Source organism: Accipiter gentilis, chromosome 6, assembly GCF_929443795.1.
Source record: "Accipiter gentilis chromosome 6, bAccGen1.1, whole genome shotgun sequence".
NCBI classification, from domain to species: domain Eukaryota; kingdom Metazoa; phylum Chordata; class Aves; order Accipitriformes; family Accipitridae; genus Astur; species Astur gentilis.
Window position 1 is genome coordinate 4,298,580 of NC_064885.1, and position 23,710 is coordinate 4,322,289.

Here is a 23,710-nt window from a genome sequence, read left to right on the forward strand (position 1 = left end):
TCTGTTTTGGGGTTTTTTTTCAGCGTACAGAATTCCCAGTACTGCATATGGAGACTATTTTGCATGTGCTACTTCAAATTACTGACGCTTTGCGTTTTCTACACTCCCGTGGATTTATCCACCGTTCAGTTACCTCCTATGCTATTCAGATTGTTTCTTCCGGTGAAGCAAAGCTATGCAACTTGGAATACATGATAGAAAGGTAAAGAATTTCCTCACTGTTTCTGTGAAAGGGACAAACACAAGTAAAGTCACATTTAGTGCTAAATTCTGCTGATGTGCCCCCCTTGATGACTAGGCACTCCTGCCTCTGAGTCAGGCAACAGAGTTACAGGAGTAAAGAACTCCAAATTGTTACTGCTCAGGTACATTAACTTTGCCACAGGCAGTACAGCAAGTTTCAGGTGGACTTAGTGTTATAACTATCTGAAAATAGAAACTAGTAAGAGAAGCAGCTCTTTACTGCAGTATAAAAATACCATCAGAGAGAAGTAGAACTTAATCTTACAGAACAGAGATGAAGTTCCTCTGAGTTGCTAATTCTGCTGCTGGGCTGGAAATAGTTTAAGTCTCTTCTTGTTATACTGAACTTTTGCTTATGGAGGCTTACTTAAAATGGTTGAAGATTCCACACCTCATTGAGCTGGTAGTAATTAAGTGCCACCAGTGACAAAAAGAGTATTTCTTTTATGGGGGACACCATTCATTTAGTCTAGGTAAATTATTACTTACCTACATTTTTTACTTCTTTCCTGTAGTGCCATCTGATTAGAAAGGAAGTAAAAGGCTGGTTAGACTGTTACAAAAGAGACTAAAATTGATAGTAAACAAAACTTTGCTAATGGTAATGTCCTATAGTTAAATGTGACGAGGAAGTTATCTTCTAGACGTACGTATACATTGCAGAAGAAATGTTGACAGGCTAGGTGGCATATTTTGTCCATGTTCAGAGAATGCTGGTCAGAGCTAAAGGGTTGTTTGTAAAATTCTTATTGGGAAGTTTTTTCAGCTTTTTCTGATTTCTTTTTGAGTGTAAATTTATTAAAGGAGGTGTTACTTTCACCAGAAAGTCTTTGCTGTAATGTGGCAAAATACATTTACTGGTGTGAAAATATTACACATTTTTATTTGCAGGTATACTCTGGACCTTTTAGGTACTTGAACTAAAAGCATATATAACAAACTCAGGTGCTTAATTCCAAAAGATATACCTTCTAGCTGAGTGTGCTGTATGTCCCAAGTTTTAACTTTTTTCCCTTTATACAGCAAAGATGGTGGAGAACACAGTGATCTGACACGTATTCCTGTCCCAGTCCAGCTGTATAAGTGGTGCTCTCCTGAAGTAATCCTTGAAAAAGTTGTCACGGTCAAATCGGATATTTATAGCTTCTGTACAGTAGTGCAGGAGGCTTTGACAGGTATACCTATAACTTTAGGCTTTTGTCACGAGGGTAACCCAGTGAACGTTTTCAATGCAAACTGTCAGCCCCCTAATGTCTGTTTTAATTCCCCTGTGTGACTGGACAAAACCTTGCTGTGGTGGCTCATACAGAGTTAATTTGGAAAAGGAACATTCCAGGCAAAAAAACCCCCAAATTTTAATGACAATAGCAAAGACTACTGGAAGCTTTTGTAAAATGTAATCAGAAAACTTAAAATTGCATAACTAAAGGGTGAGATTAATAGTTGATGTTGGAGAGATACAATTTTCTGTATGGTGTTTTTCTCCTGTTTATCTTTCTTCTTCATGTGAGAACAGCATAACATTCAGTTATTGTTATTACAGATAATGTAATGTATGTTATGCATTGACTTTGACTGGTTTCACAGTGAAATGGTATAAACACCCTAAAAATTAAATCCTCTATTAGCTAGTCAGTGATGAAGAATCCAGACCATGGTTTACAGTGTAACTGTCCTCTGGAGATTGCTGTCAGCTCCCTTTAAAGCATCCACTGTTGAAATAAAATAGGGAGGATATGCCAGACTGGCCTGAGTGCTTGTTTGGTTTGTGACAGTAGTTGTAAATTAGGGAATGTGCAGACAATAATGCTTCAGGATCTCTGATTCTTTACTCTTTTTTTCTTTTTTCTTTATTTTCATTAACATTGATATACAGCTTCTGACGTAAAGTCTATAATTATGTTTTGCAGAGACCCCTCCCTGGAAAGGTCTTGAAGACTCAGTTATTAAACAGCTCATAATTTCGGGACAGCAGTTAGAAGCAGATGTCAGACTTCCTATGCCCTATTATAGTATTGTGAAGTCAGGGCTAGAACCTAAACAGAAGAACCGCTCCATGAAGCTTCAGGATATTCAGTACATACTGAAAAATGACTTAAAGGTGACTACCAGGATTGTAGCCTTTCATATATTTAAAACAGCAGAGTTTTGTGTCCATTCAGATTCAAGTTGTTCTGCTTAAGTCTAGGTGGGAGGCAATCTAAACATTGAGTATCTTTTTCTCATCATGGAGGCAAACCACCTTAAAGGAGAAGGTAGAGACTTTGAACTGTCAAATATAGTTGGCTTTTATTCTGTTTTTTGTATTACAGGACTTAACTAAGTCTCAAACTGGTCATGCTGATGAAACATCAAAAGCACAAAGACCTACTGTTTTTGCAGATGTGAACATCCATTTGGCATCAGCTTTTAGCTACCAGAGGAGAACACAGGAATTGCAGGGAAAAGAGATAACTGAGCCTGGTGAGTTTCTTTTAGCAAGAAGTCATGTGTCCTTCACCTAGCATGTTCCTCAGTCCATAAAGGTCTAAGATGAATAATTAAAATGTGAGCACTTACAGATTTTATGACATAGTTTGAAAATACAAAGCAGTTAGTGTTGGATTCTAGCTACCACCCTAATTGTTAATGTAAACTTAAGACTGTAAGTCTGGTTAATAGTTGAAATTCAGGCACACTGTTTTCAGCAGAGGTGTTAAATGCTGCTCATGTAATCTCTAAAAGACATTAACTCCTAAATGTACGAAAGCAGTGTGTTTGATGGACATGTGGAGAAATGGCTTAACACTTAAATTTTTCAGACAGCTCTACTGCCCCAAGATACTCTCTCTTTCCTGAAGAGAATAGTGTACTAGCGGACCATGAGGCATCAACCAGTCTACAGCCAGTTGCACAGGACAAAAATTGTGACGTAGCTTCTGAACTCCAGATGACCCTCAGTGTCAGTGATGTGGATGACAGCCTCTGTAGCTTTGAAATCAATGAAATCTTTGCCAGTTATCCAGAACTTCATGAAGACTTCCTGGAAGAAGGAGCTGGATTAGGTCAAGCTCTAAATGATGAAAAAAGGCAGCAAAAGGAAGAAGATAAGGCTACCCTCAGAGACCTGGATGCATCCACTGAAGTGCACTGTGAGGAAAAGCTAGTTTATGAGGAAGGTGGCTTTTCAGAATCGACTACAGAGTACACTACGGAAGAGGAGGAGAGGATAAGTGAGACCTCTGACCTATGCGTGCTGGCACAGGTGAGACAAGATACTGGGAGAAAAATGAGTAGTCTGTCCCAAAATGAGCAGCACATCAGCAAATGCGTCCTTAATTTAAAGATTTTTCAAAGCATGTTGCAGCAGGCAGCAGATTCCCTGTGCAGAACAGAGGAGAAACTGGACAAATTAGAGGCCACTGAAAAGCAAAAGAAGCTGCTCCAGGAAATTGGAATGAACCAGCTTTCTAAGCAAATTTGTCAAGAAAGACATTGGAACAGATCTGATGATACTTTCCAAAATACCAATAATCCTTTTTCTGAAGTTAATACTTTTTTATGGAAGGCTATAGGTCCACCATCAAGTGACTATATTCCACCACTGATAACACATCAGGCACAAGGAGTGTTGGGTGGAGACAGCTTCCAAGCTGTTTCAAAGACAGCAAAAGAAATGCAGGCAATTCAAAATGAAAAGTGGAAGTGCTTTTATGAAATGAGTAAGGGTAAAAATGAAAACAACCTTCATGATCTCGGCTTCAGTGTGGTGAAAAGCCTGGATGATGAAATGAGCCTAGACCGTGAGGTAAAGTGTTGAGCAGGGTGACTGTGTTTATCACTTCTGTATTCCTTAGCAGCTAAAGAGATGTAGTTATGGGTGGTGTCCAAGAAGAGGGATGAATCTGTCTTTTAAAATATATGTGCATACCATATACTTTATATACAGGAGTGGAAAATAGCCAGCTCAGCAGTGCAATAGTATTCTTTCTTCTTTTTCCCCACCCACCCCAGCAAAATACTAGTCCTGTGGCTCAGGAGGGCATAAAATCCTGTACTGAAATGGAGATGGGACTGTCAGGGAAAAGGGCAAGCAGAAAAGATTTTTGTTTGTATACTTATGGAGGTCTAAGCTGTCATTGGTAAGGGCTTCTAGATCATTTTCATTTTTAAATATAAGTAGTTGACATGCTTAACCCAAAGAGAAAGAGAGAAATTCAGGTACCTACCTGCTGTAGGAATAATCTTGAGTCATTTAGGTCTACTCATTCCCCTGGGAGCTACATGGTATGATAGTCTGCCTGCGTACATATGAAACCAGCTATAAATCCAGGACAGAGTTTTTACTAGGCTAAGGCCTGGAGTTGTCATCCTTTCTCATGAGCAGTGCTACTAAAATATAACCTAGGGAATAAAGCTTGTACGGTTCAGTTCTTAGTATAGCTCATAGACAGCTCAACTAGTAATTACCAGAATGCCCGACATGTGCTGAATCATGGCTTGTTGGACTCATTTCAGCATTTACTCCCACGTGTATCTGTAAGATACAAAAAAAAGTTCAGCTTGCAGTGTCAGAGAGGAGGTGATTCACATTCTGCAGCAAGTGGAAGTGAAGAAGAGAGGTGGTGAGTTTTGATTGTATTCACAGAAGAGTTAATTCTAGCAGAGTCATCTTGATACAGCCACTGTCAAAAGTAGACACATCCAGGATCAAGGATGGCATTAAATATTTTTTCAGTAAGCCAAAAGCCATCTGTCCAATTAGGACCCTACTGTGAGTCATTGTCAGCTGAAGAGCTGATGGGGTAACTGCTACAACAGGGCAGTTACTTTTAAAGAGTGGTGTTCAGACAGATTCCAAATGCCTCTCTGATAGAGGTCAGTGGTCTAAAACTGTAACAGGAGAGCTATCAAATAAGTTACTAGTCAGGGTGGTTCTCTCTCTGCACAGCCTCATTCAATTCTCAGTAGAAGTACTTCGGCTTTCATAGGTGTAGGACTAGGACCTATGTTAGGGGCTGCGGGAGTAGAACAGTCTTGCTAAACCCAGTGACAACAGAGCATGCGTTAGCTCATTATGTTTGCTGTGCTTTTTAATGTCATCCCTTTGTTTTTCTAAGTATGGGTACATGTTAAAAGTATCTGGCAAAATGTGTGCAAATTCATGTATCTTACTCGTTGGAAAGGTGGGGAGAGGCACCTCCTTCAATGTTTGGGTCCAGTCAGTCAGGAAAACTTGTAGTTTTTAAGTTGACTCATGACCCGGTTGGATCAGTAAGATTTGTTGGTAAAGGACATACTTGGTTAGAACACAAATATGCCAGATGCTGACATGTGGTTAGATGGTCAAGTGAATGAATTTTGGATTGGAATTGGGTTGGTGGTAGGATTGTTGTTATCCAAGTCTGAAGTTCTGAATATCTTCAGTTGTCCACTGATCACCTTACTGTCCTGAATAAAGCACACCTACATAACATTCATTGTCTGTTAGTGTTTATGTAGACATATCATGTGAAAGCAGTTGACAGCTTCTGAAATCTAGATTTTAATGTACAGCTTGTCTGGTTAATCTGTAATAGACCTAAATAACTGTCTGTGCTTTCTAAGCTTCTGATGGCTCAATCTGCTAGTTCTGTTGGGTTCTTAGAACATGTGTGCTCTTAGCCTTTTAATTAACATTAAAACAACTTCTAGTCCTTTACTGAGTGGGGAATACTTAACACAATATGCTTGTGCATTAACAGAGTTTGATGCATTTCATAATGATTTATTATAGGTGCTATCCAAAATCAAGATCTGAAATTTACAGTACAAAAATAAGTGAGGAGAAAAGGATGATGCAATCAGAATGGAGGAGTAAGTAAATCAGTGTTAACTCAGCATTAATGTTAGCAAGTCTTACTGCAGTGCAGTGCATTAAAGCTTCACACATTTTCTTACTTAAGAAAGATCCGTGTGCCTTAATTGCTGATGCTCTGTTAGCCTGTTCTTGGGTGAAAACCAAATGAGTAGGATCCTGTGTCTTGCACATTCAGGGCATAAAATAGTCACAACCACATTAAGATGGTTTGATTATAAAGCTCAAGGAATTTCTAGCCCTGTTTTGGAGGATGTAAGGGAGGGACAGCATATAACTTAGAAAGGGTAGTATAGCAATGACCTGTGGATGGCAGTACAGGCATGAGTAATAGAGAATGCACAAACCGGTTCATTTAAAGACTTGTCTGTATCAATTTATGCAGGTTTTAAGCTTCCCTTAAAATGGAAGGAAGTGTTTAGCTCTTTTTATGATAAAGGAGTTTACAGGCTATAACTTAGCATTTCCAAGTCTGCAGACACAAATGAAACACAGGGAATGCTTTGAAGGTCCAGATTCTGTTGTGTGAAATGGTAATTTTGTTCTTTTTGTATAGATGAAGTAAAACAAATGGCCAGAAGAGTGGCCTCAGGACAGCTAGAACTTGGCTTTCCATATCCAGCCAGTGAATACACATCTGAAAGTGAAGCAGAGAGTATAAAGGAAGCCTTTCAACATGTCACTGTTAGAGTCCAAAAAAGTCAAGACCTACAAAGATACAGGTGGCAGACAGGTGATAATGTTGAGTCTTGGGATCCGGGCAGTGAGGATAGATCTGAATCTGAGGAGAGTGATCTGGAGTCTGCATTTAGAAGTTCTGCAGGTAAGGCTGAAAAACAAAAAATAACTTCTTCTCTTTTTGTCTCTCTCCCATCTCCCAGCAGATTTCAGCTTCTGTGATTTTATCACAATAATTGTCAATTTTATCTTCCAGAGTCTTGCCCCCAGAGCAGGTCAATCAGTCAGTCACTGTGAACATAAATAATAGACTAAGATGAGTATTACATGTTAATAGGTGGAGGTAATGTCCAGTGAGCTTGGAGACCCTTCATTGTCAATGATTACCATGTATCAGCATGGGAGACCCAAAGCTTTCAAATCCATGGCTATGCTTTCACACTTCATTTCTTTCAATTGGACTACAGGGATGCTTCTTCTGTAGCAGCATAGTGGGTAGTACTTTTGTAATAGTTATGGATAAAGGAACAAGGAAAGCTTCACGTGCCTAGATTAATGATGTGAGCATTTAAATATTATTTGTCCATGTTCCTGACAGACAGTGTAGTTTTACTGTCTACTCTTCATTGATATTCCATCAGTGGTTCAGATCACTGACTTCATATTATTTTTTGCCTGATAATTTTATTCCATTCTGACATCCTAGGAAGAAGTTGCCAGTGGCCATCACAAGATGAACAAGCAGAGTCTGGAATGGCTATTCATAAGAATTCAGTCCTTCCTCAACAAGTTGAGAATCTCACTAGAGTATGTATAGTAATCCAAGAAATCTAGTTGCAGCTAGTTATCTGTGAAACAGTTTAGCCTGGTGTCTCTGTGTTGCACACTGAACTACCAAGACAGCTGATCTTTCAGCTGTGATCTGACTAACAATCTCCCCCCTCATCCCCTTCTTTTTGTTTGGTTCTATAAACCATCAAGGTAATGTAAGGAGCAGGAGGTACGTTGAAACTCAGAGTGATCACAATAAATGTAATTTCAATTTGATGCAGTATTGTTTAACATTACTGACTAAAATGTTCTTTAATAGAGAGTGGAGAAAGCATCTCAAACGATGATGTCTTTCACAGGGGCATTCAAGGAAATTACATTGTTCCCTTAATTCATCTCCTGATATGTCTGAAGAATTCTTGACTCCTGATCCTCATTCTTTCCTTCCTACTACTACTCAGGGAAGTTCACAACTAGAGGTAAAAATAACAGAAAAGACAGGAATTAAGTCTGCGTCAAGCACTTGGGTCATATGGTTTTATTATGCTCCCATTTGATTTGAAGAAGAGCTGTAGAAAATGGGAGAATGATAGTTTTTATTCTTTTCTTTTGAAATAATATCTACAAATAAAGATTTATCTAAAAGTAAAAAATTCTAACGCTGTTCCTTTAAAGCACACACCCCTGCCTGGAGGGGAAAAACAAAACTAACCAAAACAAAAACCACTCCAAAACCTCCCCACAAAATAGCCCCCAACCTGAAACCCCACAAACACCCAGACTTCCAAAACACGAGGGGCACGTTTTCTTAATTTGTTTACTAGGAAACTACATAATCTGTGGCTGAGAAAAGTTTTAGGCAGTTGATAATCTCAGCCTTTCCTTCACAGTTCTATCTATTGTAGTACTCGATAGTCTTAAAACAGTTGTCTTCCATTTCTTTAAGATTTGAAACTATTGTATGGACTATTAAATCCAATCCATGCTGTTTGCTGATAAGCTCTTGAAAAGTTTGTCTCTCCATTCCAATTATTGTGAACATCATCGTGTGAGAGTTGTTCTGCCCTTCACAGCTTGCCTGTGAGAAATTGAATTCGCTTCCTTTTTGCCCTCCTTTCAGACCTCAGATGCTGAGGGCAAATTAGAAGATGCTTGTGAAGGATTTTTACAGAAACAGTTACCTGAAGATGCAGGATCAGGTATTCAGGTTTCAGGTAAATGTGTTCGTTCTTTTGAAGGTACTTTGGAGTCAGGGAGATGGAGTCTTGTTGCACTTAGATTTTTGTCAGCAGCACTTCTGTCAGAAGGCTGGAGCTTGATTCTTCAGGGTCACTTGGTCTCTTGTTCCTCATTATTTTAGCAAGTGTTCAGGACACTCAGGATTCCGGAAGATGAGGTTTGGGCATTGCAGTCACTGAAATACTGTTGAGTGCGATGATTATGTACTTGCTGTTTTTCAGTTAAGAAGAACAAAACAAAACTTGTTTGCAACCTTTTTGTTTTTACCCTAGGGCTAAGTTTAATCTTTTTATGCAACATGCTGTGGTGCTGGAAACTAAATTAGAGTTGTATTTACACATTAATATTGCTGGAAGGATCTTGAGCTTAAAAACTGTAAGAGCTGACACTGTGTGTGTGCAGAATAATGGAAGGATCGTTGTTGCTTCTCTAGTCTCTTAGCTCAAATTTGTAAATGTTGCGATATTCCCCAGTGCTTCAGTGGTTGAGTGTCTGGCAGCTGTGGTATGTTTATGAAAATGCATCTTTAAAACACATTTGTCTCTTGACAACAACAAAGGTCACAAGAACTAAAAAATTTAATAAAGTTGCTATTTTCTGTTCAGTGAGTTGTGTTGCTTTCTTTTGTACTTGCAAAACCCAATAATGGGGAATATTTGTTATTTGTATTCAGGAGGAAAAATGCTATTTTGTAGCACAGCGATGCAGAACTCTGGCAGTAACACGCTAGGAGTGGATCAGCTTAGCCATATGCCTGTAGCCAGGTAGACAGACCTATTTTTATCGTTACTTCAAGCATATATTGGGTTATAAAGCGTGCTCTCATTTTTAATTCTGCTTATATATCTAATATTCAAATAAGATGCCAGTGCTGTTTTTTAATTATTATCTACATATCATAGTTCCTTGCCAAGAAAATGCTAAAAGGACTTTCACAAGTTTCAGGGGGTTTTGTCTTTTAGTGTTCAGGTTTGGTTTTTGTTTTGGTTTTGGGGGGTTTTTTGCTTAATGAGGGAGATAAAACAGGAAAAATAAGTCATGTATATGTATTACAGTTCCTTTTACACTGATAAACTGTGGCCTTAAACAGAGCAAAGATAATTCAAATTAAGGCTTCAGTCATCTGTTTTAATTTTGTTGTGCTTCGGTTTTGGAGCTCAAGTGGCATGAAGATCATGCCTTTTCCCTTCCTGTGGGAACAACCCAATGCAAGTATGCTCACTGTATCTTGCCTGCAGATAACATTAGCCCATGCTTGGAGACTTGCAGTCTCATCTATCAAACACGAAGTGTTTATTTCTAGTATTTTTGTAAATTTTATATTCTAATAGTATGCAGAGATGTTGGCTAGAATCACCATCTCATGTTGCAAGGGGTACTTTTGCTTAAAGAGAAATAGTCCTCACCCTGAAGGTTTTTCAGCCCTGGCTTTCAGGCTTCTTAAAAGCCCCTGTCCTCCCTGTAGCTCAGCTTTCCTTGTGTTCCTCCAGAGTTAGCAGCTGCTCACCTTCTCCGAGTGTGGGAGTGAGAGCTACTTTTGCTGTCTGTCGGTGTTGTACTCTCTCTTCCTCCACTGGAGGAACTGAGTTACCAGTGTCAAAGGTAGGCAGCAAGTGTGTAAATATTTGGCCTTAAGGTAAAAGGTAATGGTTTTAGTTGCTCCCCCTTTGCTTAGGAATTGAACTTTTGCCAGCAGGACAGAGAGGACTGTTGCTCTCTGACCGTCTGACTAATCCCCTTAGATTCATTAGAGGCGTTCAAAAATGCCTCTTTGACCTTGAACGGGGTTGTTGCAGTTTGAGAGATTAGTTTACAATGCAGACCAATCAAAGGATGATAAAACAATGTAGTGATGTATATTTGTAGATTTCTATTTAATTTTCAGTTTTGTTTTGAAACTGTATATGTCAATTAGAAGTTTTCTCCTTACCAGATACAAATCCATGGCATTTTTCTCCTATCACTCTCCATCTTCTAAGGTTTTAAGCAAAAAGTTTTTATGAGCTGCAGTCTCCCTCAGAGGGAAGGTAGTCCTTTAAACCTTTTGAGAGAGAGAAAACTAAATAAATTTATTTTCATAATTCTCTGAGAGGATCAATGAATATGACCTTTCTTCACTTATTCCAGTGTTGAAGCAGCACGAGAAGTGGTACTGTGGGAGCTGCAGGAAGAATGCAATGAAAAAGACGTGTAAGAGCCACAGACCATTTTATATCAAAACTTCAGCAAGTTGGTCATTATCACTGTAAAAGTTTTGTATTGATACAAAACAGGAAGATGAGACGGACTGAGGCTGGGAGAGAGAAAACTATTTGAAGTGTTGGAAGAATATTTTCTCGTGATAAGTTGGGAGATTGGTATGAAAGAGCTATCACGTACAGTTGTCCTTAGTTTGAAATATTTTCATATTCATAAGTAATTAACTTACTGTTAATCTGAGTGTGCTTCTTCACATTGAAGTGTTAGGATTCTTTGTTTCTTCTGTCCATATTACACAGAAGAAATAAAATTACTTTAAAGAGCAAATCATTAGTATGTAGCTAAATAAATTTTATTACAAAAATAGTCTTGTGATTGAGATTCCCAGGAAGAATTTGCAGAATAGGTTTGTGATTTAACTAGTAGAGTAAGTTTCTTTTTACAGATAATGGAGATTTGCATAGAAATTACTGATTTGGTAACAGTAGACATCTGCTCACTTCATGGTCTTCAAAGGACAATGTAATCCAGGGTATATCTGCAGAAGATGTTGGTTTGCTTGATATAATCCCTGTCCTGCAGCCACTTCAGAGTTTTTGTAACTTGAGTGGACATCACTGCCTGTGCACATCTTTAGCAGTTTCAGTTTATCTGAGTAACTCTTTTAAAGGCTCCTAAGACCTATATTTAGTCTTAATTAATGGTTAATTTTTGTTAAACCTTGAGGTCTTCCCTTGGCTTTGGAGAGAGTTTTCTACCTAGGGCAAGAACATCAAATGTGAACCACTTTCTGGAGGCAGTTTCCTGAGCTTGCTTTTATAGGAGAATTATTATAATTAAGAAATCCTGTAAAGGAAGGGAAAGCAAATAATTAACCTTTTCTGTCTCCGCAAGATTATTGAAGATGGTGATCTTCAGCCTTCCAAGAATTCCGTGGGAAGTTTTCAAAGGGAATGTCTCTCTTCCTTCTGGAAAACTAGATAAGACTGAACAGTATTAAAATTTAAAGAACCTGAAAATAGCAGAATTTAGTGATTCACAAGTGTAAGAAGTGGCTATTCTAACTGTCAGAACATCTTTCCATACTTCAGATCAGCGACAGATATTCAGGATTTGTCAAGTATCCCCTGTGAGCAAGAGAACTACTACAGGGATATAGATTGTGAAACACCCAGAGTGAGTCATGCACCAACGGGCGTCAGCACTCCACTCAACTCAGGTAACTGCGGAGAGGAAAGAAGGAAGGACCAGTGAATTACTTAACCTTTCTATGCCAGGAGTCAGACCTTTCTGCCATGACTTGCTAATGTAAAAATCATTGATGTGAATCATGGAAACTCCATTCACGTAGTACCAATGCAGAAATGTCAGGTTTGGAATAAGTAACCACAAGAAATGCTGTGCCTGTTGTTTGAAATCTCATTGTTTTTGTCTGGATAGTTATAATGTAATAAGCGCTTAGTATGTTTTGAGTGTTGAGAAAGTGATCTCAATGTTTGTTGAACTTAAGTGTTGTTTAAGAGCAATGAATTATCATTTGCTTTGTACTTTCATTAATTTGGTGTAATACAGTAGTCAAAAATTCTCAGTTGGCAGTTTTGCATAAATAATGTCTGAGGTGGAACTCCTCGGTAATCAGTTTGGACTTCAGTTTAGAGATCCATTATGGACAATAATTTCTTAGTTTCCTGTGCAAGTCCCTGTTCAAGTACAAGAAACCTTTTTCTGCTTCCATTGTAATGTGACCAAGATACAAAAAATAATAATAAAAAAATTTTCAGCTTTGCTATAATTTTTTTCTTTTTTTTTAATTCTAGAAGAAAAAATTCCAGTAGCCTTTGAGAAATACAAACACTGCCATGAAGTAGCTTCAGATTCTTCCTTTTGTGGTTCTCAAGAGACCTCCTCTGCAGTGTCCAGGACATTCACTACAGCCTGTGGAGAGGGAAGGAACACAGAAATTCCCTCAGTTGCTTCAGGAGTTTCCTCATCTGAATTGAATGAGCCTGTAAGTCCAGAAAACTTACCTTATGTTAGCCATTCTTTAAAATACTTTTTTAAAATACTTTTCCTTAAAATGAATGCAAGATGAGAAGCACAGAAATACTTCCAGGACTTTGAGTATTTTGGAGTCCTGGATCTGTTGACATAATGAAAAAAGTTCTGATTGATTTCAAAGCAGTCAGTGCGTGCCACTGATTATACAAAGAGTCGGCTTCCCCTTGCACCTAATTGTATGTAAATGTTGACCACCATCAAAGTGGCCTTTTTTGCCCTCCATCCCATCCCTGGCTGTAAAGAATTGCCATTTCCCAGCATTGGATCTGGTAATCTTGGAACACCAAAGTGCTAAGTATCTGCAAAATGGTTGGGTAGAAAAGGGTATGTTTTTGTTGGGAGGAAGGGGGTTGATCATTTGGCCTTCTGCTGAGGCAACAGCAGGCTGCTTATCTGAACCACTCTGAATTCACAAGCGATTTGTGAACTATAGGCTTTTGACTGTGTGAAAGTGGGGAATAAACTTGAATGAAAATAAATACATGTGCATGTGTGTATGTAAGTTTTCATGTGAAACAAGAATTCTCAAAACTTAGTGGGGGAAGGTAAATGAGTACATAGATGAGTGATTCCTTGAGGAAGAAAACTAAGGTGGAAGCCTCCCATCTAGTAGTTTGGAAGCAAGTAAATGTTCAGAAAGCCCTTCTATTAGGGGATTAAGTTTGTCCTTTTTATGCATAGACATGGCATAATGCTATCAACTCTGTTGTATCAAAAAATCATCTCTCTTTGGAGTCGACAATTTCCAAGGTCACTGTAGTGATTTCCAGTAATCTTTTTGGAACTGAAGGTGTTCTGGAGCCACAGCATTATCTTAACTGTATTTTCAGACAGTTATATATAAAATAAATTTATGCCTTTCTTATTGTTATTCATTGATGGGGTTGTCATTTAAAGATTAAATTAGAGTTTGTTCAAGCAGAACAGACTGCGTTTGTTGTCATCAGGTTAGGTCTGTGTCTTTCTGCTTGTGTAGCAGACAGTTGGAATTCATTAAGCCCATTAACAGTGCAGTGTTGCCTTGACTGCCTCTGCAGAGATTGTTGATTGTGTCACTTTCTTGTCTAAAATTTTATTCTAGGATTAAGTGCAGGAAGCACCTGTTTCCATTTTGTGGACAGTGAGGACTTGTCTATGATTACAAACTTTTGATTTTGGGGGGCCCTTTTGGTGGATAGGTGTGCCTTGCTTTAATAAAGATTCAGAGCAGAGAATGGGAATTTAAGAGATGTTGGAACTGTCCTTTCAGAGAATTCCTGTCCAATTGTCCATACAGTGTTGAAATGGATAAAGATTATGTAGCTGACAGAATCTTAGGGCCAGCTGAAAGATGAGTGCACAGCAGCCTCAGCAAAATTTTTGACACATCTGGCTTACCTGGGTACTACCCCTGTTTTCATATTCTGAACTCATTGAAGAGCTTATTTTAAAATGTAATGGTCAGCTAAGGCTTTAATTAAGGCCTTACCTCATTTTGGATTTGGTATGTTTGAAGGGGAGTTTTGAAGACTAGCAGTTCTTCAGTTTACCTTTTTGTGTTTTATTCTGTATGACCTTACACAGGATGGGTTGCCAGTAGTTGCTTCATCCTTGAGAAGCACCAGCAAAGCATCTGGTAAGTCTCTTAACCCAGCCCCAGCCCAAATAGAATGATCAGTAAACAGAGAAACAGATTTGAAAAGAAATTTTGCAGTTTTACTTCTCTTTTCTTCCCACCCCCACATCTCTTTATAGAGGTAAATAGCTTTGCACATAACTGTGTATTGCTAGTGGTAATTAGGTTATGGATTCTGTGTTTGCATCTGCAGACTAACACCTCTGACCTCTAATTAACCTATGTTTGAAGTGTAAATATTACTGGCCTAAAATGTGCAATACAGGATTGAGAACTGAATGTGCAAGTCTAGCTCTAAATTATTTTTCCGTTATGAAGTTACTTAAGGATATTTGATAAAATGTGAATGAGCTAGGCTCGTGCAGGTTGATAAATGAAATTTGTCAGCAAGATGCTGTCATAATGTAAGCCTATATCACAGTTATTGAGGATTAATCACTGCTAATTAACTAGACTGGTGGTTTTTTTTCTATCTCAGCACTCTCACAGGCATCTAACCACTTCATTGATGAGCTGCCTCCACCAGCCCAAGAGCTGCTGGATGAAATTGGTAAGAGGCACTTCACCCAAAATGGTATGAGGCTTGCCAGCTGTGTTCAGTCAGGATTTCTCTCAAATCATTCACTACTGAAATACACAAGAGCTTCCAAATTAGTTGCAGTCAGGTCAATGATTAGGAAGTTAGGCATCAACAGCTTAAATAACTGGCGGTTATTTAAGTTAGTCCTTGAAGTTTCTGCATTTCATGTAATGGTTAGTTGCTGCTGATGGCAGCAGCTAGCCTATTGAGTGCAGTTAATTTAACACTGAGATGAATTTTGTATAGACTGAATTTTTCAAAGGTGTCCTGGAGCAATGCATGTTCTCCATTAAAACGAATGCAAGCTGGGCAGCTGCATCCCTCAGGTGTTTTTGCAGAGCTTAGTCTTGGTGATTTATGTTTCTTTTGTAATCACATACATCTTCAGAGAGAACACAGTGTAAAAACTCTGCATTGTTTTTACTGGTGTGTGTTACAGAAGAATTTGCTTTGTTTATTCAGCTATAAACTCTTCCTAAACTAACACCAGACACTGGGATAATTAAATGTGTATTGGTCCTATGCTCTTCTAGAAATGAGGCACACAGACACATTCTAATCTTTTTATTTCCTCATTCACCAAAACAAGGATATGTGGAGACTGGCATCAAGTGAATAAGTGATGGTTAGAGACAATTTGTAGGATTAATATATGAACTAATAATATATTATGTAAAGGTTTTCATCTGGGTTTGGATGGATAAAGTAATATGGTACTTTAGATTGTATAGAGTCAATTTAGAAAGAGTATCTAGATCAATAAGGAAATGTGCTGTTTTTAACAGAATATTTAAAGCAGCAAGATTCCATCGCTCAAGACTTTAAAGAGAAAGGATTGTATGACTGTGAAGTGCAAAGAAATGGTTAGTTGATAATAGTCCTAATGTAGAGATTACAAATAGCAAATTACTTTTGCATTGCTGCAGAATTACTCTGAATGCTTGTCACTGTATGTTCAGCTGTATGATAAATTTTTAGCTTCTTTTGGTAGTTGTGGTTCAGCAGAAATTTGAGAGGATTCTCCCTTTTTTGGTAAAATTATATGCAGTGTTTTTACAAATAGTACCCCCTCCACCAGTGTTTGCTGTCTTTCTCTGTGTATTCACTCTCTCAAGTATACGGGAATGTGGTGCGGAAGGTTTGCAGGTCTGAACTATCAGAATTAATCTACTTTTACTATGCCACTGTAATGTATGCTGTGTTCAAACACAAGTGATGAAACCCACAAAAGTATAGATGGTTGGCAGCGGATGTAAAATAGAGCTGAAGCTTCCATTCTGGGAGGGTAGTCCAGCTGAGAAAATGGCCGGTGCACACTAACTGCTTATGTTTCTTACTCACCATAATGAAATAATTCCTCTGATCTCATAGTGTAAGAAAATAGCATCCACTGGGGTAATCAATATTATATTTCCTGTTCTGTTACAGAGATACCAAAGATAGCAGTAGTGAATCTTTGTGCTTCTGAAACTGCAAATAGTAATAAGTGGAAATAATTTTAGATATACAGCAAGTAATATCAGAGGAGCAGAAAACCTGAATCTTTGTAGGCTCTGCATTTGTTTCCAATGAGTCAGAAAGTGAAGAGCCGTTTAAAAAAAAACAAAAAGACAAAAAAAAAGAAAAAGAAAAAGAAAAAAAAAGGGCAGAACATGAGTTAGTCTGTAAAAAAGCTAAATAGCATAGTCACTTGAGAACGATGCTGGCACTTGTTTGCGTTATCCTACAGCTTTGTTAGATCTTTTCCCAAAGGATAGAAGCTACGGGGACTTTTATTCATGAGAGTATCTTGGTTTTGGGTGGTAAGGAATGCAGCAGCCTGTATTGCTTGCTGTTCAATCACTGTGGTTTTGTTGTATTTGCATAAAGTACAGCTATTTCAGACTCCATTTTTGTGACAGCCTACTGCTTCCTGCTTATCATAGCTTAGCAGAAGGTGGATGAATATATTCACATGCTGTAGGGAGCAGAACTTAGTGAGATAAGTCTTGGGGGGGGGAGTATCATTGGATTTTGCTAAGTAGGGTAACAAAGCTAGCATCCACAGGTTTTCTTTTGATTTTTCTCCCATAGCTAGGATTGTAAGGGGAAAGATTAAAGATTAATTTCCACATGCATTTTTCATTTTAGTGTGAAGCAAAATGTTCAGTCCTGTGAATCTAAAAATGTGTTACAGTAAAATATTTATCTGGGTCTTGCTACTGGCCACCTTTTGACTGTAGTTAATGTGAATTTGGTTAATGTAGAAAATCAGATGACTGAGGAAAAAGTAATTGAGAAGTGGATAACTGGAATTTTCCCAAGTGCGGTAAATAAAAACACGTTTTAATTTCTTTATTATCTTCCTTCATACCTTTGATATTAAAATCTTTCTGTTTATGTGAATAGTTCCCTATCAAATTAAAATGGAAGACAGAGAGTCAAGCAAAGAATCTGAGGGAAATGAGGAGAGAAATCATAGTTTATGGACTGAGGAGTCATTTAATCTAGCAGAGGAAACAGAAAGGTACAAAAAATGGATGGTAAGGTGTATTTGGCTTTGAGTTACAAAGATTTAGAATAATGGTTCCAGTATATTTTAACAAGATTTGATGCTTACAGTACGCCAACTTTTTGGCTTTATCAGAACCCTGATAATTATGACTGTTTTCTTTTAAAATGTGTAGCATTAAACTTGCCAGCATCCATTTTAAATCTTTTGTTCAACAGGGCTCACTCGACTCTTGATGATATTTTAGAAAGAGTGCTCCGTGCAATTCCTGGAGATGAGGAGGCCCAAGAACAACCTCAGGGACGCACTCTTGGGTTGGCTGATCGTTGATACTTTGTTCATAAGTTTATTTTGTTTATGTTCTGGGTACGGACCTGTGCAGGACTTTAGAGAAAATGGGCTGTCACTCCTTAGAGAGTAGTGTGTCAGGGAGCTTGCCTGGAGACGTCAATCTGAACTCTCCATACTAAACTGAGAGGGAAAAGAGTGTTTTGTTAATATAATTTCCTGTAGGTGGAAAGCAAATACTTCAGTAGGCTTGGAAGGCAGTGCATAGTCTTCACAGAAATCAGAGATAATTTGACAAAATGGTGGATTTATTGAGATCGAGAAGAATGTACGTTAAGAGAACAGAATCATGAAAGCTTTTTAGAAAAGAAGAGTTTGGGAAGATGGTTATACTGTCATGGCAATATAGGAGGAAATGAAGAAAATGGCAGAAGTCGTATATACATCACTTTAAGGAAAAGATTCATAGCCCACATAACTTTTTTCCTCTTAGCACTGAAGATAAGAGCCTAGTAACTCTGAACAACTCCACAGTAAATGCCAGTGAGTAGTCATAAGTCATTCCTAACATATCTCTTACTAAGGAACGCAAGATATTCTTGTGTTCGGCATTAGGATTTTATTTTATTTTTTTTACTGAACACAGAAGTCAAACGTTATGATAGCCAGGAGGATCTTGCCGACAGGGCAGACCGATTCCTGCAGTATATATACTGCCATGTTCATAAATGGCTCAATCCAAAGCCCATTCACATGTGTAGTCAGACTACATTTACTTAATGCTGTTATGTAAGCGATCATTGGAGTGTGCATATGGATGTAAAGCTAAAGCACATCTGTAGTTTTGGGGGGGAGAGGCAGTTTGTTTAGGGGTTGGAGGGGGCAGATGCCCATTATAGGTCAGGGTAAAAATAAAAAGGCATCTAGTGTCTCCAGAGGCTTCTGTTCTAGTGCTCTGCATTCGTCATGTCAAAAAGAAAATACAAAAAATTGGGATGATACACAAAATTCTGTCCTTGAAGGGCTGTAAGCCTGCAAGATCCAGAAGGTGCTGGAAGGAAGAAGGGAGTAGAGGAAGGTGGAGCTGGGGCCAGAGGCAGAGCACCAGAAAGCTGTGCAGGGAGTTCAGAAGGTCCTCTTTGTCCATAAAGCTCTACTGGATGCTGTGCTGGGCAGTATTGTATTTATTATATTGTTAGCACTGAATTCATCAAGCTTGCACAGGCTAGTTTTTTTGCTTTTCCTGATTTCCCCCATCTGGATACTGTTTCTACCCTATGCTTTTAAAGGAGAGAGACAGTCGCTCTAGACTTAAACTCTCTGGAGACACTTGAAAATTTTCTAATTTTGGGGGGCAGTTGAGACTGACAGCACTGTGGACCGTTTGCTGGAGCTGCAGGGTTGTCTCTCTCATTGTGAGACTGCAGTTGCCTCTACTGACTCGAAAGCACTGAAAGACAGCTGATAATGCTGTATCTGGTGTCCTGTTTAGTGCTCAACCTCTCTAGCTTAGGCACCTAAATGCTTCACACTGTAACAACCTTGGTTACTATCAGTATGGTTTGGTATGTACCTGTGATGTGCCATCAAATCCCTTAAACATCTGTTTTGGTGTCATCTCCCCTGGCTTTCCTTTAATAGAAACTAGAAGTAAGGAAGAAGACACAAGATAAAATAAAAGTGTTTGTTCTGTAAGTCCAAATCTCCGTTAGGAACTGTCAAAGCTGACTGGTATTCTACAGCTAAAGTTAAAAGTTGCCGTTTTCAACATTTTGCAATTAAAGATGTTTCTTGTTACAGGGAGGGGGCTGACATGCTTGCGTTAAGTTAATGTGCACTTAGTGCTGTGCAAAAAATATGAAAGAACTGGCATTTTGTCTGGAAAGAAAAAGGCAATAGCCTTTCATTTTCAGAGAGAACTTTTGATTTTTCAGTGTGTAGTACAAGATGACCTAAAGGAAGTTGCTTCAGTGTTGTGGGCATTTAACACTTCTACAGCAGTCACGCTATAACACGTTTCGCTTTCCAGTTAGGCACCGAAAGTTTGAAATGTCCCAAATCCCTAGCTACTTTTGGAAATGTTGATGGTAATTTTTAAACTTAGAGATCTGGAGGTACCATCATTGTGCTTGTTATTTGCACAACATTAGCATATATGACCCTATTTTCTGTCAGACTCTTTGAAGAACTGAGCTGGTAGGGATTGGGCTTCAGGTTTTGAAAACAGAATGATTTCTGATCACAAAGAGGGTCCTGTGTAATGCACTCAATAGCAACAGAGCCGAGACTGGTTTCTGATTACAAGTGCAACTTAATGTATCTAGCAAAGAGATCTGTAGTGCTTGATTCAGCATGCTTCTATGTGCTGACAAAACTAGAGCTTTCTCTTTGAAGTGTTGTATGGCTGTGTATGTTCTTCTTGGTTCTGAGCTGAATTCACGTGTTTTTCAGACACGCGTCCTGAAGATCAGAAATCCCGCTTACAGCAACAGCAGTCTTCATCTTTGCCATTCACGTGAGCCTCTCTTTGAATTAAATTGGGCTTTTGGTAGAAATCTGTGTATTCTCTGGCTGCATGACATACATTCTTGTTTTCCATGTCAAGGAGGTGAAAGGAGCAATATGAAATCCCATTCCCTTCAACTTGTGGTTTGATGTCAGAAAAAAACCAACCGCGTTAACTTTTTTTTTTTCCCCTACAGGGTAATTGTTTTGGATCAGAGCTCTCCTACATGATTAAAATGGATGGTGAATAAATTCTAGTATATCACCTGCTTGCTGCTGCTTGTACAGTATACAGCCTGTGAGTTGCAACCCTTTTTGGCCACATAAAGAATTCTAACGCTTGGACTTCCTTTAACTGCAGCAGCAAGTACAGAAGAAAATCTAATGCTCTACTTTCTAATACAGTTTGTACTGGTTTTACACCATCATTGCATGTAAAGGCAGTATCAATAATACTGCAGAACTGAACTGTTTTCTGAATGTAACATCCGTATGAAGCTGGCTACGTGGTGGGGTTTTTTTTCTGTGTGTGCATGCTTTCATAAGCAAAAGAATTTCTTGCTCTGTTGCATTATGTAGCTTTCAGTGTTACAGACAAAATGATTGTAGTTCTGTGGACTGCTGTTACTGCTCAGGCACTTAAATTTTTCCGTGCTGGAGTGTGGAGCATGGTTACAGCCCATGTAGTGTATGTTTTTCCTTGCTCATTAAATTTAACAAGGTAATTTCTTGTTTTCTCTTTTCTTAGTGCTTTTGTGATCTAGCGTTGAACTGATTTGACTGATTAAGGGGATTAATTGCTGTGCAAAAAGCTAATGAGAAAAAGGCAGTGTTCTCCAGAGATTGCAAAAGCAGCAATACATTCCCTGCCAGCACTAGACAAGACTATGAGAAAATCTGGTTAGTATTACGAAGATACCTGTTGTGTAATTAAACCACACTTTTGGAAGGCCTCATCAAAAAAAAAAAAAAAGTCCCTGGATGTGATTGAGCTTTGGGTCAGGATTTTGATGTGCACAGCAACTTTATATTCAACTTTTCTTGTGATAATTACTGTTCAGGTGCAGGAGGTGTGAAGATTGTCCTTGTCCCTTTTTAACAGACACTGGGATTTTAGCTAATTGTACCCCATGTTGCTTTTTCGTTCCTGTTCATGTAGGGAAATGCTGCCTATCTGTAACTGTTAGTTAATTTGGTTTAACAATACTTAATAAAAGTTTCCAAGGTTATTGTGCTGCCATATGGTTCTTTTTCTGGTTTTGGTAGTTCTTTTTTGGGGTTCTTTTTTGTTTTGTTTTTTGTTTTCTTTTTTACTTGTTATTAACTATGTTTCCCATCATCAGACTATGTACACAACTAGACACTGATAGCGCTACTCCAGGGAAGGTGCTGCAAACCAGCGGACTTGGGGGAGCTTTCTTCAGGAGAGATCAAGAAAAAATACAAATCTTTCATCCATTCAGTCCTGTCGTGGTAGTGATAGAGCTAGAGCAGATGTGCCAGCAGCACGGAGGCTGCAGTTTGAGTCTGCCCTCAAGTTAACAGCAGTGCCAGTGCATGGCAAACGCGGCTTACTTTTGTGCATTACACAGTTCTGTCCAGGTAAAGTTCAGTATTTTCTAACCTGGGATTGTATCTACTGCACGTGCCCAGTTTTCCCTGTGTGTGAGTTCTGTATTCTTGCTGCAGCAGAAGAACTTTATATTCTTGATACAAGCTGCTGGAACAAGGTCCTACTTTACATCAGCCTGGTGCTGTGCAAAGTGTTGTGTTACGTTACAGCCTGTTGCAAGGACCAGAGGGTCATTATCCTACATTACCATACAAATGCATGCAAAAATTAAATCGCAAATTTATTGTGTGATTCTGTCCTGAGTGGCTTGTGACTTGTAACTAACAAGTAGCTGAGGGTCATTCCCCTCTTGCTTTGGGCAATGTTTTGTTGTTTCATAGACTTGCTCAATTAAATAAAAAGTAATTAAAACTTGCAAAGCTGTAGCAGTATGGTGGAGTGGAGCAAGAACAGGTGCATTTTTACGTGCATGTAGTTACACATCACCTTGGTTTGCAACATGTGAAATATTCTTAGCTGCTTGGATTTCTTTTTCTATTTTATCTGTCAGACCAAATGGTGAGCAGACTGTGAACGATTTCCCTATCTTTTTTTAATCTTAATGGGGAGAATTTTTATTTCTGTTGGTAGGGAGCCTTTCAAGTAGTCCTGTAGCCTGTCTGCTCTCCTTATCGAGGCTAGAACGCGGTAGTTGGAGATTCCAGTTTTTCAGCTGCTTGTACTTCTCCAGATTTAAGTTTAGTATGCATGTAAATCATCCTAATAACACAAAGCGTGGGCGCAAAAGCTGTAATTAACAGGAACAATTAAACAAGGACCAGCGAAAGACAACAGAGGAGACCAGAGGGGGCCCATCTAATGCTGCTTTTCAGCTTCCCAGAGAATGAAAGGCCAATTAATTAAATTAAAACAGTGATGCTGAGCTGTTCTAATTCCTCTGAGCTGCTAGCGTGTGAGCTGTTTTGCGTGTAGGAAAGCAAGCGGTGGGAGGGAGGTGGAGACGTGGGGATGGGGTGAGGACGGGCATCCTCGTCCCCCAGCCCCGGGGACGCGGCACTGCCGGTGGGTGCTGGATGTCTCGGTAAGCGCACGCGGGGCCCTGCGGTACGTTTGAGTGAAGACGAGAAGAAAAGCAAATGTTTGTTCTTTCAGCAGCCAGGTTTTGGCTCCCTTGTACCTGTCATCGTACTGGTCTTGGTTTGGGGATTTTTTGTTCTGTTCTTGTTTTGGAGCAGAGAATCTCAGAAGGAAAAAAAAACCAAAAGCCTCAGTCTCCCAAATCTCATCACAACCTGTGCCAGTCCAAATTGCATTTCTGACTGCCGATTGTCAGGTTGTGGACTGCATGCTAGTGAGGCAATTTAGTGAGGTGATGATGAACAACTTTTAGCATTGCTTCCCTCTAACTCCTTCAGGGGTTTCGCTGCAACAGCAAAAGGGGTGGAAGACGGTGGGAGGAGGAGAGAAGGGAGGCGTGTTTTGGGATCGTCCTGGTGGATGACGGGCGATAGAAACAAAACTGCAGAGGGGAGAGTGAATCTTTAAATCTTGTGACTGTGGATCAGTCTCATTTTGAAAGCAATTTAAGTGTTCAGAATCAAATTCTGAAAGACAATTAACTACGGAGGCAGACA

The 23,710-nt window shown here is 39.0% G+C and overlaps 1 protein-coding gene across 16 annotated transcripts in view; it reads left to right on the plus strand.

The window, feature by feature from the left end:
* The window catches only part of TEX14 (testis expressed 14, intercellular bridge forming factor), a 39,804-nt gene that overhangs the window by 13,973 nt on the left and 2,121 nt on the right, over positions 1 to 23,710 (plus strand). For 2 of the 16 annotated variants that reach the window (XR_007506203.1, XR_007506202.1), the window contains exons 10-31: positions 24 to 202; positions 1,267 to 1,418; positions 2,154 to 2,344; positions 2,556 to 2,706; positions 3,045 to 4,030; positions 4,741 to 4,847; positions 5,999 to 6,078; positions 6,636 to 6,902; positions 7,464 to 7,564; positions 7,888 to 8,007; positions 8,649 to 8,742; positions 9,441 to 9,531; positions 10,895 to 10,957; positions 12,058 to 12,185; positions 12,784 to 12,974; positions 14,588 to 14,639; positions 15,118 to 15,189; positions 16,005 to 16,082; positions 17,608 to 17,725; positions 17,929 to 18,024; positions 20,450 to 20,513; positions 20,701 to 21,734. Coding sequence is in view for 7 of the 16 variants with exons in the window: in XM_049801704.1 (XP_049657661.1) it covers positions 24 to 202; positions 1,267 to 1,418; positions 2,154 to 2,344; positions 2,556 to 2,706; positions 3,045 to 4,030; positions 4,741 to 4,847; positions 5,999 to 6,078; positions 6,636 to 6,902; positions 7,464 to 7,564; positions 7,888 to 8,007; positions 8,649 to 8,742; positions 9,441 to 9,531; positions 10,895 to 10,957; positions 12,058 to 12,185; positions 12,784 to 12,974; positions 14,588 to 14,639; positions 15,118 to 15,189; positions 16,005 to 16,082; positions 17,608 to 17,725; positions 17,929 to 18,024; positions 20,450 to 20,462 (3,330 nt within the window). In the remaining 9 variants the exon portion in view is untranslated. Of the gene's footprint in view, positions 1 to 23; positions 203 to 1,266; positions 1,419 to 2,153; positions 2,345 to 2,555; positions 2,707 to 3,044; positions 4,031 to 4,740; positions 4,848 to 5,998; positions 6,079 to 6,635; positions 6,903 to 7,463; positions 7,565 to 7,887; positions 8,008 to 8,648; positions 8,743 to 9,440; positions 9,532 to 10,894; positions 11,125 to 12,057; positions 12,186 to 12,783; positions 12,975 to 14,587; positions 14,640 to 15,117; positions 15,190 to 16,004; positions 16,083 to 17,465; positions 17,726 to 17,928; positions 18,025 to 20,449; positions 21,735 to 21,846; positions 22,106 to 23,710 lie in introns of those variants that run through there. The other 14 variants (XR_007506204.1, XR_007506205.1, XR_007506209.1 and 11 more) reach the window with 14 other exon arrangements.